The sequence below is a fragment of the Aspergillus saccharolyticus genome, assembly GCF_003184585.1.
Source record: "Aspergillus saccharolyticus JOP 1030-1 unplaced genomic scaffold BP01scaffold_38, whole genome shotgun sequence".
In the NCBI taxonomy this organism is placed as follows: Eukaryota; Fungi; Ascomycota; class Eurotiomycetes; order Eurotiales; family Aspergillaceae; genus Aspergillus; species Aspergillus saccharolyticus.
In genome coordinates, this window is record NW_020290648.1 from 11,486 (window position 1) to 27,525 (window position 16,040).

General features: G+C 54.1%; 7 protein-coding genes across 7 annotated transcripts; 4 read left to right on the forward strand and 3 right to left on the reverse strand.

Annotated features, from left to right (window-relative positions):
• The first annotated feature begins 277 nt into the window (after positions 1-277).
• On the forward strand, positions 278-2,477 carry clxA (calnexin). Its single transcript, XM_025570549.1, has 5 exons — positions 278-509; positions 572-854; positions 910-1,040; positions 1,096-1,749; positions 1,812-2,477. The coding sequence occupies exons 1-5, from the start codon at positions 384-386 to the stop codon at positions 2,304-2,306; spliced, it is 1,689 nt and encodes a 562-aa protein (XP_025428052.1). The 5' UTR covers positions 278-383; the 3' UTR covers positions 2,307-2,477.
• A 985-nt stretch (positions 2,478-3,462) lies between these two features.
• Positions 3,463-5,230, forward strand: BP01DRAFT_304152 (CoA-acylating methylmalonate-semialdehyde dehydrogenase; the record flags this gene model as incomplete). Its single annotated transcript, XM_025572149.1, has 3 exons — positions 3,463-4,051; positions 4,106-4,743; positions 4,814-5,230. 3 exons carry the CDS (start codon positions 3,463-3,465, stop codon positions 5,228-5,230), a joined length of 1,644 nt encoding a protein of 547 aa, XP_025428053.1.
• A 283-nt stretch (positions 5,231-5,513) lies between these two features.
• BP01DRAFT_326013 (uncharacterized protein) lies at positions 5,514-6,777 on the reverse strand. The gene is made up of 4 exons (XM_025572872.1): positions 6,541-6,777; positions 6,435-6,476; positions 5,903-6,355; positions 5,514-5,841 (listed from the first exon to the last, which is right to left on the reverse strand). Exons 1-4 carry the CDS (start codon positions 6,592-6,594, stop codon positions 5,719-5,721), a joined length of 672 nt encoding a protein of 223 aa, XP_025428054.1. The 5' UTR covers positions 6,595-6,777; the 3' UTR covers positions 5,514-5,718.
• Positions 6,473-7,084, reverse strand: BP01DRAFT_140376 (uncharacterized protein). Its single transcript, XM_025570550.1, has one exon. It carries the CDS (start codon positions 6,956-6,958, stop codon positions 6,596-6,598), a length of 363 nt encoding a protein of 120 aa, XP_025428055.1. The 5' UTR covers positions 6,959-7,084; the 3' UTR covers positions 6,473-6,595.
• BP01DRAFT_326015 (dynactin subunit 2) lies at positions 6,844-8,943 on the forward strand. Its single transcript, XM_025572873.1, has 3 exons — positions 6,844-7,209; positions 7,268-7,327; positions 7,394-8,943. The coding sequence occupies exons 1-3, from the start codon at positions 7,171-7,173 to the stop codon at positions 8,762-8,764; spliced, it is 1,470 nt and encodes a 489-aa protein (XP_025428056.1). The 5' UTR covers positions 6,844-7,170; the 3' UTR covers positions 8,765-8,943.
• A 424-nt stretch (positions 8,944-9,367) lies between these two features.
• BP01DRAFT_359691 (MRX complex DNA-binding subunit) lies at positions 9,368-14,018 on the forward strand. The gene is made up of 6 exons (XM_025575746.1): positions 9,368-9,467; positions 9,617-9,644; positions 9,761-9,851; positions 9,926-10,009; positions 10,102-13,791; positions 13,849-14,018. The coding sequence occupies exons 1-6, from the start codon at positions 9,464-9,466 to the stop codon at positions 13,855-13,857; spliced, it is 3,906 nt and encodes a 1,301-aa protein (XP_025428057.1). The 5' UTR covers positions 9,368-9,463; the 3' UTR covers positions 13,858-14,018.
• Positions 14,019-14,126: 108 nt separating this feature from the next.
• On the reverse strand, positions 14,127-15,948 carry BP01DRAFT_347433 (putative DNA repair protein Rad1; the record flags this gene model as incomplete). Its single annotated transcript, XM_025573686.1, is given in 6 exon segments — positions 14,127-15,294; positions 15,401-15,438; positions 15,453-15,492; positions 15,548-15,602; positions 15,672-15,701; positions 15,757-15,948. The coding sequence occupies 6 exon segments, from the start codon at positions 15,857-15,859 to the stop codon at positions 14,127-14,129; spliced, it is 1,434 nt and encodes a 477-aa protein (XP_025428058.1). The 5' UTR covers positions 15,860-15,948.
• Between the last annotated feature and the right edge of the window lie 92 nt (positions 15,949-16,040).

Consider the following 16,040-nt stretch of genomic DNA (forward strand, 5'->3'; position numbering starts at 1 on the left):
GGCTAGACCAGATCGAGCAAGCGGGACCCTACCCGCGAGGTCCAAAGAAGCAGCGGCCGCGGAAGAGAAAGGAAGAGGCCACCTGGAACTTCCCAGCTTCACGCAGCTTCTTATATAACCAACCTTCCAGCTGCTCCTCTTTCCTTCCATTCTCCTCCCTCCCACCCCCATCTTTTTGTCTTTACATTCCCATTTCTCCTCTCAACTCTCTCGCCCACCCCTACTTGTCGCCCATTGTCTCGCGACCTCTCTTGAGTTTGTCTTTCCACCCAGCTCGGCCTATCGAGGTTAATCTGCGGGTGTGCTCGTGTTTTGTTTTCCACTTGTCATACTTGATCCTCCCCCAGGTGTTCTAGCCCGTAGTGCGCCACTTCCCATCCACAATGCGCTTTAACGCTGCCTTGACTTCCGCCTTGGTCTCCTCGGCCTCTATCATGGGCATGGCCCATGCGGATGAGACCGAGAAGAAGCCTGAGACCACTTCGATTGCGGAGAAGCCCACTTTCACCGTATGTTGATCTCGCCCGCCCCTCCTGACCCCAGCTGCATGATGCTGACTCCGCGCCAATAGCCCACCACCCTTAAGGCTCCTTTCTTGGAGCAGTTCACCGATGACTGGGACAGCCGGTGGACTCCTTCCCACGCTAAGAAGGAGGACTCTAAGTCGGAGGAGGACTGGGCCTATGTTGGCGAATGGGCTGTTGAGGAGCCGACTGTGCTGAAGGGTATCGAGGGCGACAAGGGTCTTGTGGTCAAGAATGTTGCTGCGCACCACGCCATTTCCGCCAAGTTCCCCAAGAAGATCGACAACAAGGACAAGACCCTGGTTGTCCAGTATGAGGTCAAGCCGCAAAGTATGTCGGGATCATTGCGGTATTTTCTGATGGGTCACTAACAGTTCTCTTGTAGATTCTCTGGTTTGTGGTGGTGCCTACCTGAAGCTCCTCCAGGACAACAAGAAGCTCCAGTCCGAGGAGTTCTCCAACGCTTCTCCTTACGTTATCATGTTCGGTCCCGACAAGTGTGGTGCCACCAACAAGGTACGCTGGTATACCAGACCATTGGCATGTATAATAGTAGCTAACGCTTTCTCAGGTGCACTTCATCTTCCGTCACAAGAACCCTAAGACCGGCGAGTACGAGGAGAAGCACCTCAAGGCTCCTCCTGCCGCTCGTACTAACAAGGTCACCTCCTTGTACACCCTGATTGTCCGCCCCGATCAGACCTTTTCGATCCTGATCGATGGTGAGGAGGCCAAGAGCGGTAACTTGCTTGAGGACTTCAGCCCTGCTGTCAACCCCGAGAAGGAGATTGACGACCCCAAGGACAAGAAGCCCGCCGACTGGGTCGACGAGTCCCAGATCCCTGACCCTGAGGCCACTAAGCCTGAGGACTGGGATGAGGAAGCTCCTTTCGAAATTGTTGATGAGGAAGCCGAGAAGCCCGAGGATTGGTTGGAGGAGGAGCCCCTCACCATTCCTGACCCCGAGGCAGAGAAGCCCGAGGACTGGGATGACGAGGAGGATGGCGACTGGGTTCCCCCCACCGTTCCCAACCCCAAGTGCCAGGAGGCTTCTGGCTGTGGTCCCTGGACTGCTCCTCTGATCAAGAACCCCGCCTACAAGGGCAAGTGGACCGCTCCTTTGATCGACAACCCCGCCTACAAGGGTCCCTGGGCCCCTCGCAAGATTGCCAACCCCGCTTACTTCGAGGACAAGACTCCTTCCAACTTCGAGCCTATGGGCGCTGTAAGATTACCCCCTCATGACTTGGCCATAGCGCAAACAGCCTGACTAATTCATGATGATAGATTGGTTTCGAAATCTGGACTATGCAGAACGATATTCTCTTTGACAACATCTACATTGGTCACTCCGAAGAGGATGCTGAGCAACTTCGCAAGGAGACCTTCGACATCAAGCACCCCATTGAGTTGGCTGAGGAGGAGGCTAACAAGCCCAAGCCCGAGGAGAAGGTCACCGAGCCCAGCGTCAGCTTCAAGGAGAACCCGGTGGCTCATGTCCGCGAGAAGGTTGATCGTTTTGTCGGCTTGGTCAAGCAAGACCCCATCAGCGCTGTGAAGCAGGTTCCTGATGTCGCTGGTGGTCTCGCGGCCGTGCTTGTCACCATGATTCTTCTCATCGTGGGTGCTGTCGGCGCCAGCAGCCCCGCTGCCGCTCCGGTCAAGAAGGGTAAGGAGGCTGCCAGCGCTGCCAAGGAGAAGGCTGCTGAGGCTGTTAGCTCTGCTACCAACACTGGCAAGGGCGGTGCTACCAAGCGTCAGACCCGCTCCTCTGCTGAGTAAATGGGCCAGTTTCGCTAGATCTGGGGGAGATGAGAACGAAGCGGCCCAAAAGTGAGCATTCTGCGGGGAGGAACAGCTTCCGACCCAGTATTTTGTTTTCTCTTGATTTCCATATTATACCTACCTGTTGCAGCGTTCAATCCACGATTTGTTCTTTTATTTCACTTATGTTGGTTGGCATCGCCAAAAGAGGGCAGTTGCCGCTCTGGCTGTTAGTGGGATCTGATCGCCACACTTGACGAACCTGCCTCGAATTGTTTATTTTTTGAAGCATGTAAAGTAACTGATGAAGTGACATCAATGGTACGATTAATGATCGTCCTAGCTTAGGTAATCGAGTCCATGATGTTCTGTTTGAATAGTGAGAGGTCTCAAAGTTGCGATCAATACCTATATTTTGTCCGCGGAAAAGAGGCCATACTGTGTACTGAGCACCTGTGGTCAACGATGCAAGACAGAAGCGAAGACTGTCGCTCGGAACAACCTACCCTGTTTGAATTCTGAAGCACTATGAAGCCTGCCTGGGCAATATTGTAACTTATAACCCATTAGCTGCTTAGTGGAAATTGGACCTGATGAGTGAAAACAACACATGCTGAACTTGAAGTAAGCGACCAAGACTCGGATCCATGGACCGAAGCAGAGACAGCTTGAAGCGGCAGGTGGTTCCGGGAGGCTGTGATGATTGGTGCAAAACGCCGAGGAAGGGCGATAAATGCATTAAGTTCATTATCAGCGATTGCTCTCGGTCCATCCTCCACGGTGACCGAGAAACCTCGGGCGGCCAGGAACGGAGGGCTTGAACTGCCGGGTAGGTATGGATGGAGCTAACCTGGGGAAACATTACTCCAACTTGTTATTTAGTTATCCCCTTCGCCTCCGAAATTCTTCCTGCAGCTTTCCCCCCCTTCCCCCCTCTCTCATTTCTCCTCATGCGCTGAGCTGTCAGACCTCTGTGCTGTCAACTACCCCATTTAATATCCTATAAATCTAACTCCAGCTCTCCCTCATGATGGCTGCCCACCGTTCTCTTGCCCGTTCCCTCCCCGCTCTCCGCGCTGCTGCTCCCCGCACGGCCCTCACCGTCCCCAGATTGTCCGCCACTAGATCGCCTGCAACTCTAGCTTCACTCTCCAGACATCGTCCTACTGCCACCATGGCTCCTTCTTCACTTCTAGCATCCACAGCCCCTTCTGCCACTCGCAGCCTGCACGCTACGGCCCGGCAACAGACTCCCGCGACAACCTCCGCAGCCTCCACCGCCACCGAGTATCCTACCGACCATAGCCCTGTTGCGAATCCCATCGATACCACCAACTTTCTTGACAATGAATTTGTAACATCTAAAGCAACCACCTGGATTGACCTGCACGATCCAGCCACCAACAACCTCATTACTCGGGTGCCCCAGAGTACCGATGAGGAGCTGAAGGCAGCCGTTGCATCCGCCCAGAAGGCCTTCCCAGCCTGGCGCGCGACCAGCATCATGGCCAAGCAGCAGATCATGTTCAAGTTTGTCAGCCTGATCCGGGCCCACTGGGACCGTCTAGCAGCCTCTATCACCCTCGAGCAAGGCAAGACCTTTGCCGATGCCAAGGGCGATGTTCTCCGTGGTCTTCAAGTAGCCGAGACCGCCTGTGGTATCACTACTCAATTGACTGGTGAGGTACTTGAAGTGGCCAAGGATATGGAGACACGAAGCTACCGCGAGCCTTTGGGAGTTGTGGCCGCCATTTGCCCCTTCAGTGAGTGACATTCCCCGACCGGCTTATTTGCCGAGGCTAACCGCGGTTGGCCAGATTTCCCCGCAATGATCCCCCTCTGGTCGATCCCCATCGCCACAATCACCGGAAACTGCTTGATTCTCAAGCCCTCTGAGCGTGACCCTGGCGCCGCCATGATTCTGGCGGAGCTGGCTCGGGAAGCTGGCTTCCCGCCCGGTGTCATCAACGTCGTTCACGGTTCTGCCAAGACCGTTGATTTCATTCTTGATGAACCTTCCATCAAGGCGATCAGCTTCGTTGGCGGCAACCGCGCGGGTGAATACATCTATACTCGGGGTTCTGCAAACGGCAAGCGTGTTCAGGCGAACCTTGGGGCGAAAAATCACGCCGCTGTCTTGCCGGACTGCAACAAGAACCAGACCCTCAATGCTATTGTTGGCGCTGCCTTTGGCGCCGCGGGTCAGCGCTGTATGGCTCTGAGTACAGTGGTTATGGTTGGCGAAACTCAGGAATGGCTGCCCGAGATTGCCGAACGGGCCAAGGCATTGAATGTCAATGGTGGATTTGAAGAGGGTGCGGATCTAGGCCCGGTCATTAGTCCTCAGAGCAAGAAGCGGATCGAGGACTTGATTGCCAGCGCCGAAGAAGAGGGAGCCACTATTCTTCTGGATGGTCGGGGCTACAAGCCCGAGAAGTATCCCAACGGCAACTTTGTAAGTGACCTACCTATAGTTATTGCTTTTGTCTTTTGTGAGGGGGCTTACGCTAATGGACTGTGCACAGATTGGACCCACCATCATCACCAATGTGACCCCGAACATGAAGTGCTACACCGAGGAGATTTTCGGTCCCGTCTTGGTCTGTTTGTCAGTGCCCACGCTTGATGACGCTATCGAGCTCATCAACAACAATCCGTACGGTAACGGCGCCTCTGTCTTCACCCGCTCCGGCCCCACTGCCTCGCGCTTTCAGAAGGACATCGAAGCCGGTCAGCTCGGCATCAACGTGCCGATTCCTGTGCCATTGCCCATGTTCTCCTTTACTGGTAACAAGAAGAGTATTGCGGGCGGTGGTGCCAACACCTTCTACGGCAAGCCCGGTCTGCAATTCTACACCCAGCAGAAGACTGTGACGAGCTTGTGGCGCAGCGAGGATGCAATTAGCACCAAGGCTCATGTTGTGATGCCCACACACTCGTAAGGTCGATGGAAATGAGAAGGAAAAAAATTGAATAGATTCAAAAAATATTTTCCACGTTGCATAATGTCTTCGTGTGGTGTCACTTTTGCGCTGCGTTGCAGACTTAGCCTTGCAAATATCATTTTTCTCAAAGCTGGGATGCTTGAGTCACATTGTCATCTTTTGGTTTTACAGTGGCTGTTGATCAGATTGTTTATGCTGGGAACGGCTGGATTTTGTCATTTGAACCTTGTCTATGTCAGTCATAACCGTCGACTGCCCTCTGAGTAAGCGCATTGATGGTGTGAATTGTGTATGAACAGGATTCAATTAGGTCTATGCTGAACTGAGTAGGAAAACAAGCGCGTACCCAGCCTCGAGAACCAAACAAGCGGGATGTAAAGATACTCTACAGCAGACCTGCCACATAAAGATGACAAAGACGCACGGTCCTCTCCAAAGACTCATTCGTCCAGCCACCGTTGCTAATTCCTCAATACACGCCCGGTTTACTCCTTTCTCGGACCGACGTAGCTATACACGAATCTAGCCAGTTCGACTTGCTTACCTTTAGCAACAACTACGCGACGGGTATAGTAGCGTTCACCATCAATCACCTCAAAGCCCCAGATCTACCACCATTCAAGTCAGCGTATGCCTGTATATCGGAATTGGAGATGGGGAGATACGAACCTGTTCCGCCGTCCATCCGTTGTCAAGGCTCTCCACAAAACTCTGGAACCACAGACCCTCGCCCTCGCCAAACTCCTGACCCAGACTGGTCTCCACGAGGAAACCGTCCGAATGCTTTCCGTCCGCCAGGATCTCCCCGTTCAGGAACTGAACCACCTTGGGGTCATTGCTCTTGGTCAGGAAGGCTTGGTTGGGCCGGACTCTCCCATCACTGCCGGTGCTGCCGCGGATGTACCGCGATTGGCCCTCCACATGGCCGAAAAGGTGATCGGTGTGCTCGCGCTTCTTGCCGTCGCTGAGGCGGTGCTCGCTGGTTCCCTTGACGCCACCTGTTAGGGTCTGGTCGATGTGGATGTGGATGACGGAAGCGTCTTCGGAGTCGGGGTAAGCGTTGATGTGTAGAGTAACGGTGGCGATGTTGAGGGCTTTACGGGTGAGCCAGCTCATCCCTTGCTATTTTGGGGGCTGTTTAGTCTTTCTTTCATTTCTGGTTTACGTGCATCTGAGAGACGGAGTGGATAGAATCGCTTACCAGTGACAGGATCGGGTCTGTAGAGTTGGACAGTGTTTTGTTCTTGATGACATTGTTAATCACGGCACATCTATTAGGTGATGGTTAGGAGACGAAAGCAGGTTACCATTGTCCATTCTCCGCTGAGGTTCTTGATGGTGACTTCTGTGGGGGCAGCCATTTTAGAAGATGCGGGGTCGTTTCACGCAAGATGGAGATATAGTGATAGGTTGAAATTGGGAGTAAGGATAAGCAGGTGGGAAGAGTTGACTTTCCACAACAGCAGTAGGAATTCTAGGAAGTACGCGAGAGGGAGAGTGCAGGACTGAGGGAGCAAGTGACAGGTCGGACAAGATGGTAGCTTTAAAGTCCATGACTTTCGGCTCTTCATGTGATCGTCGCTTCCTTCCTTCCTTCTGCCTCGATTCAACAATGACATTTCTATTCCTATTTGGATTATAGGTGGGCAATCGTGGCCGAGGTTGACATACGAGAAACTCCGGTCTGTGAACATGTCTTTGCGGAGTAATTTCAGCCGACTTCATCTATCTCTTGGATCATTGTTGGATGTCATGATTCAGTTGTTGGATTGTATCGTCGTACCTGACAGTCTGTATGGTGTTTTGGTATCGTATTCAGACCCGCCCCTGGCACGTGAACAAACATTCCTCCCTTGTCTTTCCCTCTCTACCCCATCTCCAGCTAAATCCTCCCTACAGTCTCCCCGTTTTCGCGCTCAATTTAACAATCGGACGTCATGTCCTTCAACCGGAAATATGCCGGTCTCCCTGACCTGGTCAGCAAATCTCCACTATCATTAGTCTACAGGACCATGGTTTAACAACGACTCGCAGGATCTCGCTCCCGATATCTACGAGACGCCTGATTTGACCGACGGAGGCTCTACCATACCGGTGCGCTGCCATGCCTATCGTCTGCGCGGGTCGTGTTTCAGTTCTGACTATTATCGGCAATACTAGACCACAACACTTCGAACCGCATCCAACGTAGACGATGACGCTGGTTCTAACTCTGACATCGACCGCCAAGGGATCAACGCCGACGAGGCGCGTGCTCACTTCCTCGGTGCCACCGTCGACGCCCGCGAAGTCAATTTTTCGGACAGCATAGCCGCAAAAAGGAAAGCATACAGAAGCAAGAGCCGCCGGCGACGGCGACACGACCTTGGCGCCGACGAACTCGACGATTTCAGCGATAGCGAAGACGAGAGCTGGGAGCGCAAGCTGGCTCGTCTGCGCCGCGAAGTCGAGGAATTGAAAGACCAGCTGGCAACCCAACAATCTAGTACTGAATCTGCAGAAGCGTCTGCCTTGCACAAACCTGGACCGGAAGGAACAGATGGTGTTCTGGAATTGAGTCGCGCATTGGACAATCTCTATGCATCCTCGCGCAGTGGCCCCTCCGGCTCTCACTCGGCCGCAGCCGTCCTGTCCCAGAAACTCGCCTCCACGTCCACCCCAGACTCCCCAGTCAGTAGTCCGGCCCAGCTGGACGACCGCAAGCCCGCAAACAACCGCCCCCAAACACCCCCTTCCCCCTCCGCGGCCGGCGGCGGAGTGCTCGCCCATGCGGCTGCGTTCGATGGTCGATTGGCTCTCATTGAGGCTGCCATGGGAATCTCCAGCTCCTCAAATCCATTCGTGAACGACGGCATCTCCGAACCAGCCCTCCAACCAGTACTACCCGCACTCGACCACCTCACCTCTCGTCTGACCACGCTGATGAATCTTCTTGTCGGCCCAAACCCTGCCTCGGCCTACCCAACCATGGGCTCGGCTCCTCCAGCAACCACAGTAACCACGCCCCATCTGGAATCCCTAACAACGCGCGTGCGTAAACTCACCGCCGACACGGAGGCCCTGGCTACCGCCCGCAAGCGCGCCGTTGACGCTGCCAAAGCCGCCCAGAATGCGCGTATCTCCTCCACAGCCCTTGAGTCGTCCGATACTTCTGTAACCTCTTCGTCCGCAACAGAAATTGATCCCGCTGCCACCCAGCGTGACGAGCAAGCCACCAAAATTCAGGCTCTCTATGCCACCCTCCCCACTATTCAGTCCCTCCATCCAATTCTCCCTAGTGTTCTTGAACGACTCCGCTCACTGCGTGCCATCCATGCGGGGGCCGCACAAGCTTCTGAATCGTTAGATGTGTTGGAAAAGCGACAAGCCGACATGGCGCGGGAAATTGAGCAATGGCGCGAGGGTCTCCGAGTGGTAGAGGAGAAGATGAAGCAGGGAGAGGCGGCATTGAAGAACAACATCGAAACGGTGGAGCCATGGGTCAGAGATTTGGAGAGTCGGCTGGATAGGTTGGGGGTCAGCGGAGTGTAGACGATAAATGTCGTCTGATGCCGCACGTCGAGCGGACTTTGGGACGGGCTTTGCAAACTCACAGGAAAGGAGAGACCCGGCAAGTGCAGGTCATGGGTTGTCGGATGTATTTGCCTGTCTTGTTTATGTTGAGCGAAGACACACTTGGACTATCACGAGAATACACATACACTAATACCATATACCTCTTCACGTTAGTTTTAGCGAGACTGCCATGATCCCTGAATGCATCATGTTTCAGGTCAATCTCATATCGCCTTCATTCAAGTAGCATAGATTTTCAAATATGTGACTGATAACGATGTGGTAGGCACTACGCAGTCCGGGAGGACAAAATAGCCAATAACCCATACTTGTCAAGGAAGACTTAGAATGAGTTAGTAGTAAGGTAGTTATGGTTCTTCCAGCATTGACCAACTAAATAAAGAAGACCAACATTATTACAACTTGAAATAATTATGGCATAACTTAAGCCTCCCAAACGGCCGCCTAATAGCAGCCTAGGCACGTGACCGCGCGCCGCCCTTCCCCGCGTCGCGCGCTCTTATCAAAGAGAGCCGACCGGCCCAGACTTACCCATTAGCTCTGTCGATTTCTCTCTCCATGACGGCAGCCGGTGCAATCTGCAACAGGTGCCTGCCCGCGATTTTGAACTTGATGAAGACCGGCTGATTGACAGTCTTCTAGACAGCCGTTAAGATGTGAGTTGGATTTTCTCCTCGCAGAGTTGATGTGCGGGTGTATGCTAACCCGGTTCTGCAGGTGTAAGTGCAGTGCAGGGCCGCGCGCGGAGCTAAGATGTGGACGGAACTTCCGAGCCGGGGAGACTGACCGCTGCATATATTTGGATAGCGAAGATTGATAAGCTTTCGATTCTTGGGTTAGTCCTTCATGTTGATGCTACAGATTGTGTCGTTTGACATCATTTCTTTTTATTTTTTTTTTGGTTTCGTGGTCTGGGGTCCTGGGCTAATCAAACGGGCGGTTGTTTCTCAGTGTTCGCTCGTTCGACAATACCCGCAGCGAGACGATTCAATTCCATACGCCTCTTACGTTGATTGTTGGGTATAACGGATCTGGGAAAACGGTATGGAGCTCTTCTGCTTCCACCAGGAGGACGACTTGGGGGAAAGGAGTTCTGTTGACTTGACATGAGGGTAGACGATTATCGAATGTCTCAAGTATGCGACCACCGGAGATCTCCCGCCGAACAGCAAGGGTGGTGCATTCATCCACGATCCGAAGGTACGAGCTTCCCACAAACGACAAACGCATGGAGCAGGAGAGGAGTCAGTATTCCGCTAACGGTCCTCGGTGGTGGTGCTTGGAGTAAGTAGTTATGCGGAGAGAAAGAAGTCCTAGCGCAGGTCAAACTGTCATTCAAGGCGACCTCGGGCGCTAAGATGGTGGCGACGCGGAGTCTCCAGCTCACCGTCAAGAAAACCACGCGGCAGCAGAAGACGCTGGAGGGCCAGCTTCTGATGGTCAAGGATGGCGAGCGGACGGCCATCTCCTCGCGAGTGGCCGAGCTGGACCAGATCCTGCCGCAGTACCTGGGCGTGTCGAGGGCGGTCCTCGACTCCGTGATCTTCTGCCACCAGGATGAGAGCCTGTGGCCCATGAGCGAGCCGTCCGTGTTGAAGAAGAAATTCGACGAGATCTTCGAGGCGATGAAGTACACCAAGGCGATCGATAACATCAAGGCGCTCCGCAAGAAGCAAAATGAGGAGCTGGGCAAATACAAGATCATGGAACAGCATGCCAAGGAGGATAAGGAAAAGGCGGACCGCGTGGAGAAGCGGTCGATCAAGCTGCAGGACGAAATTGAAGCTCTGCGGGCGGAGACGCATCAGCTCTCTCAGGAGATGCGGCGGGTCGCCGAATTGGCGGACAGGGCGTGGAAAGAGTCGGAGAGCTACTCCCAGGTCCTGGGCGCGCTGGAGGGAAAGCGCATCGAGGCGAAGAGTATCCAGACGACGCTCGACAATCTGAAACGGCATCTGGTGGAGCTGGACGACTCGGATGAGTGGCTGGAGTCGAACCTGGAGCAGTTTGAGACAAAGCAACTGCAGTACCAACAACAGGAGGAGTCTCAGAAAGAGAACTACATGGAGATCAAAGAACAGATTGAAAACGCGCGGCACAAGCTGGGTCTCAAGCAGGCCGAGTACGGAAAATTCGAGAACGATAAGGCGAACTTTGAGCGTCAAGTCGAGAGGCGACAGCGCATGACCAAAGAAATCGCCCGGAGCCACAGCATTCGTGGGTTCGACAATGTGGTGGATCAGGCGGATGTCGACGAGTTCATGCGCCGAGTCAGAAAGATCCTCAAAGAGCAGAATCAGGTGCTAGAGCGAGTCAAGCGGGAGGCGCAAAGCGAGCTGCGCGAAGCCCAAGACTCTCTCAATCAAATTGGACAGCGCAAGTCTGCGCTGCAGGAAAGTAAGATTGCAGCCAAACGACAGATAGCTTTCAATGACAGAGATGCGGCTACCTACCAAGCAAAACTTAACGAGATCAATGTCGATGAGGGCGTACAGGCGGCGCTCGAGACAAACATTGAGGACACTGTTTCTCGCCTGGATCAGGCGAAGGAACGCTCGCGAACCGCTTCTTGGGATAAAGAGATCCAGAACGTCAACTCGGAGATCCGCAAGTTTGAAGATGAAAGCTCTCGCTTGAACGCCGAACTCATCGAGGCGACCAAAAAGGCTGGTGACCTTGCCCGGCTTGACCACCTGAAAAAGGAGCTCAGGGAACAGGAACGCGGCCTGGGAACCATGAAAAGTGCGCATGGCGATCGGCTCTCCAAGTATATCAAGTCCAATTGGAGCACCGATTCCCTTGAGCAAGACTTTCAACGTGTCCTGGAGGAAGAGTCAGGACACGTCTCCAAGGCGGAGCGTGAACGCGACGGCGTCAGTCGAGAGCTGGAACAAGTTGAGTTCAAGATGAAAGAAGCAAAGAAAGCCTTGAACCAGCGGCAGAAAGAGCTTAAAGAGAGTATACATGAGATCCGTGAAGCTATTGGGGACGAGCCAGAGGAATATCTCGAGATCGTCAAAGAGCGGCAGATCCAGCTTGATCTCGCTCGGAAAGATGCGGAGCAGTATGCTGGGATAGGCTCCTATATGAAAGACTGTCTTGGCACTGCGAAACAGTCGAAGGTCTGCCGGTTGTGCCAACGGGGCTTCGAAGCAGAGAGACAATTGCAGGCTTTCATCAACAAGCTGGAGGGCCTAGTCAAGAAAGCCCAAAGGAATCTTGAAGATGAGGACATCAAACACTTGGAGGAAGACCTCAACGCTGCGCGAGAGGCCAGCACAGCCTACAACACGTGGGCCCGCTTGAAGGAAACCGAGATTCCGAGCCTGGAAAAGGAAGAGGAGCAGTATGTTCTCCAGCAGGACAAATTGCTAAGTCAACTAGAGGAGCATGACAAGATTGTCAGCGAGAGGACCGAGAAGAAGAAAGATGTCGAAGCGCTCTCGAAGACGGTCAACACTATCGTCAAGTATGCCAGTGACATCAAGTCTATCCGCTCCCAGATAGAAGAGCTCTCTTCAAAGCAAGAGGACAACACTGGTTCTCGTACTCTGGAGGATATTCAGGAGGAAATCGCTGGAATCGGCGAACGCTCCCGTGCTCTCAAGAAGACGTTGTCAAAGCTCACCCATGAAAAGGAGCAGACGTTAGCGGAGATCAACAACCTGGAGCTGCAGCTCAGAGACGCCAAGAGCAGTCTGGACAACGCCAAGTTCCAGCTTGAAAAGAAAGCAGATCTTGTGACTCGCCTTGGAGAGTACAAAAACCTCAACAATGAACAGCGTGCGGCAATCGCAAAGGCGGACAAAGACATTGAGTCTCTTACCCCCGAACTGCTCAAGGTACAGGCGCAGTATGATGACATCAGTCAGCGCGCCGAGGCACGCGAAAGAGAACTGCAGCAGGAAATCTCCCAATTATACGACAGCATACATCAGCTGGAAGTGGCAAGCGAAGAAATCGATGCCTATAATGAGCGAGGTGGCCCTACCCAGCTTGAGCGAAGCGAACGCGAACTCCAAACGATTGAGAACGAAATCAATGAGCTTGAATCGGAACAGGCGACGATCACGAGAGAAATCAACCGAATATCTGCCCAGCTGAAAGACAGTGAGAACACCAAGCGTCAGTACGCAGACAACCTGACGTATCGGCAGGCGACCCGAGCCCTGGACAAGGTCAATGCCGAGATTGAGCAACTCGCCGCTCAGAACGCCGAGGTCGACCGCAGTCGTTTCAAGGAGGAATCCGAGCGCCGTACGCGCGAACACAATGCCCTCGCCGCGAAGCAGGCCAGCAAGATGGGTGAGATGAAGTCCAAAGACGACCAGCTGATGCAATTGATTGCCGACTATGACACGGACTACAAGGACGCGGCCGGCAAGTACAAGGAGGCTCACATCAAGGTCGAGACCACCCGCGCGGCGGTCGACGATCTCGCGCGTTACGGCGGCGCACTCGACAAAGCCATCATGAAGTACCACGGGTTGAAGATGGAGGAGATCAACGCCATCGTCGGCGAGCTGTGGCAGAAGACCTACCGCGGCACCGACGTCGACACCATTCTCATCCGCTCCGACAACGAGAACGCCAAGGGCAACCGCTCCTACAACTACCGCGTCTGCATGGTCAAGCAAGGCGCCGAGATGGACATGCGCGGCCGCTGCAGCGCCGGCCAGAAGGTCCTGGCCAGCATCATCATCCGCCTGGCCCTGGCCGAGTGCTTTGGCGTCAACTGTGGCCTGATCGCCCTCGACGAGCCGACCACCAACCTGGACCGCGACAACATCCGCTCGCTGGCCGAGTCGCTCCACGATATCATCCGCGCGCGCCAGCAGCAGGCCAACTTCCAGCTTATTGTCATCACCCACGACGAGGAGTTCCTGCGGCATATGCAGTGCGGCGATTTCAGTGATTACTATTACCGCGTTTCACGGAATGAGCGGCAGAAGTCTATTATCGAGAGACAGTCCATCGCTGAGGTATGTGTATCTTGATTCCCCACGAGCCAAAATCGTTATGCTAACGAATGACTGTAGGTCATGTAATAAAGTTACCTTTTTCCCCATCATCGAATCATTATGCATGGTAATGGTGAATCCGACCTAGTGGATAGCGTCTACACTCAACAAAGGATCAAAAGTGGTACACATTGATATTCTTCCTGTACATCATTGAGATATTAGCCTAGCATGGACCGGCGTTAAATAATGTGATCATTCAAAATATCTATCTTGTCAATAATAATAAATGTGAGGGACCGCTCAAAACCCGCACAGCTAGAAACCCCCATATTCACTCCCTCCCTCCATAGCTGCTACAACAGCGCGTCCTCGTCCAACAGCGGCACAAACCTAAAGTCCACAAAACTCACCACGGGCGCCAACCCACCTCGAGCGTGTAATCTGGCCCCACTGCCCCCGTTGACATCGAACTCGATCATGAACTGCAGACTCAGCACCCCTTGCCGATCGCCACGGATACTGACCTTATTCGCGACAGCCATGGCGCGGGCGGCCTTCTGGACCGCCGAGAACCTGTAATCCTGGCGGATGCGCGAGCCCATCGACGAGGGCGGACTGACCAGGAAGGTCTCGGTGACGGTCGGGGCGAGTCGGGCTCGTTTGGCGCGCGGGGCCGCGTCGGCGGAGGCACCCTCACGCGGGCCATGACCAGTAGTGCTTTCAGGGGCTTGGTTCTCGACGGAGAACTCGACAGTGGACTCGCTGATGGAGCCGCCGGCGCCGGACAAGGCGAAGAAGGGTTCCTGGGTGGCGGAGGCGGAGATCTTGAGGGCGGACGGGTCGGTGGCGGCCAGCTCGGTGATGGCGTTGTGGAGCCAGGCGGACCGCATGATGATCTTCATGATGATGGCGTCGCGCTGCAGCGGGATCTCGATCTCGCCGCCCTCGGGCTCGTACGTGGTCAGCTCGCAGGTGGTCTTCACGCCGGTCTCGGTGAGGGTGACGCTCAGCGGGCTGCCCTCGGTGCTGTAGCGGAGCGTGCACGAGCGGTCGAGGAGAAGGGCCGGCGTGGTGAAGGCGCTGTGGCCCCCAGGTTGCACGCTGCCGGCTCGCGAGCCGCTGCTGCTGCCGGACATGGAGTCGTTGATGCCCAGGATTTTGAGCGTTTCGAGCAGAGCTGTGAGGGAGATCTCGAAGCAGGGGTAGTATGTCGGTGTCGTATTGGAGTCTGTGTCAGCGGATGGGGAGTCGGGGTCGTGCTCCTCGTCGTCATTGTCGTGACGCGTGGTGGTGGGAGCGGCGGGTGGGTTGAAGGTGTAGCTGGTGAAGAGGGCCTTGTCAAGAAATGCGAGGCCTTGTACTGTTCGCGCTTCTTCCACAGAAAAGCGAATGCCGTCTGGAGTGATCTGGACGGTGGCTTTCGGTGCGAATCCGATGCATTGAAGTAGAGTGTAGAGGTGGTGGGCGTTGCTGGAGACAGCTGTGAAGATAGGTTCTGCGTCTGCCATGTTTCCCCCTGCTCTGACTGAGCGTGGCGGTACGGGGTTGAGGATTAGGTTATGTGAAGGGGTGGAAAAAGAGAGAGAGAGAGACGGGTGGTGTAGAAATAATGCTTCGTTTGTTCAACTGTCCAGGATATGGTACATGGGGTATCAGAGGTGGTAACTGGAACTTTAAACGTAGACCCCAACGGCACAGATCATATAAACGGCACCGAAGCTGTTCCGCGAACGTTAGTCATGAACAACGCAACCGCAGGTAGGCGTGATCTTACCCAAACGCCAGCGCTGCTGGCACGCCAAAAAATGCAATGCTGGTGAAGGAACGATCTGCTCGGATGGTAAGCATGAGGCGATGCAATTCTCAGAGTTCAAAATCTCGGAAAGAGGGCGACTGACTCAATCCGAAGAGACCGGTAAGTATAAAGGCTGGGGAGTTAATGTCAGTAATTGTCCTGCGCGACAATAGGCAGGTGAAGCTCACCAGCAAGCAGGAGACTAAAGCCGACGAAGAACTGGCTATCTTTCGCGATAAGGGGAGAGTAAGGGCTCGCAGAAGCTGCCTCCCAGACCAGGTTCAAAGACATTGAGGCGTGACGAACAAAGAAGTACAGTATAGAAAGGGCTTGTGAGTAACGAGGAAACACGCTTCACAGGGCAAAACAGAAGAGAAGATAGTCTGATATAGTCCTAGCCATTGTCGTGATTGAAATGGTTATCTGGCTTAACTGCGCCGGATCAAAGTAATTCCTCCCCCGTTCCCCGTAT

Coding starts and splice junctions, on each gene's coding strand:
- BP01DRAFT_326015 (XM_025572873.1), top strand. CDS start 7,171: ATGTCCTTCAACCGGAAATATGCCGGTCTCCCTGACCTG. Junction 7,210..7,267: donor ATGCCGGTCTCCCTGACCTG/GTCAGCAAATCT, acceptor AACGACTCGCAG/GATCTCGCTCCCGATATCTA. Junction 7,328..7,393: donor ACGGAGGCTCTACCATACCG/GTGCGCTGCCAT, acceptor CGGCAATACTAG/ACCACAACACTTCGAACCGC.
- BP01DRAFT_359691 (XM_025575746.1), top strand. Junction 9,645..9,760: donor GATAAGCTTTCGATTCTTGG/GTTAGTCCTTCA, acceptor GTTGTTTCTCAG/TGTTCGCTCGTTCGACAATA. Junction 9,852..9,925: donor ATAACGGATCTGGGAAAACG/GTATGGAGCTCT, acceptor ACATGAGGGTAG/ACGATTATCGAATGTCTCAA.
- BP01DRAFT_140376 (XM_025570550.1), bottom strand. CDS start 6,958: ATGAAGTCGGCTGAAATTACTCCGCAAAGACATGTTCACAGACCGGAG.
- BP01DRAFT_326013 (XM_025572872.1), bottom strand. CDS start 6,594: ATGGCTGCCCCCACAGAAGTCACCATCAAGAACCTCAGCGGAGAATGG. Junction 6,477..6,540: donor TCAGCGGAGAATGGACAATG/GTAACCTGCTTT, acceptor AATGTCATCAAG/AACAAAACACTGTCCAACTC. Junction 5,842..5,902: donor ACGGATGGACGGCGGAACAG/GTTCGTATCTCC, acceptor GAATGGTGGTAG/ATCTGGGGCTTTGAGGTGAT.
- clxA (XM_025570549.1), top strand. CDS start 384: ATGCGCTTTAACGCTGCCTTGACTTCCGCCTTGGTCTCCTCGGCCTCT. Junction 510..571: donor CGGAGAAGCCCACTTTCACC/GTATGTTGATCT, acceptor CCGCGCCAATAG/CCCACCACCCTTAAGGCTCC. Junction 1,750..1,811: donor ACTTCGAGCCTATGGGCGCT/GTAAGATTACCC, acceptor TCATGATGATAG/ATTGGTTTCGAAATCTGGAC.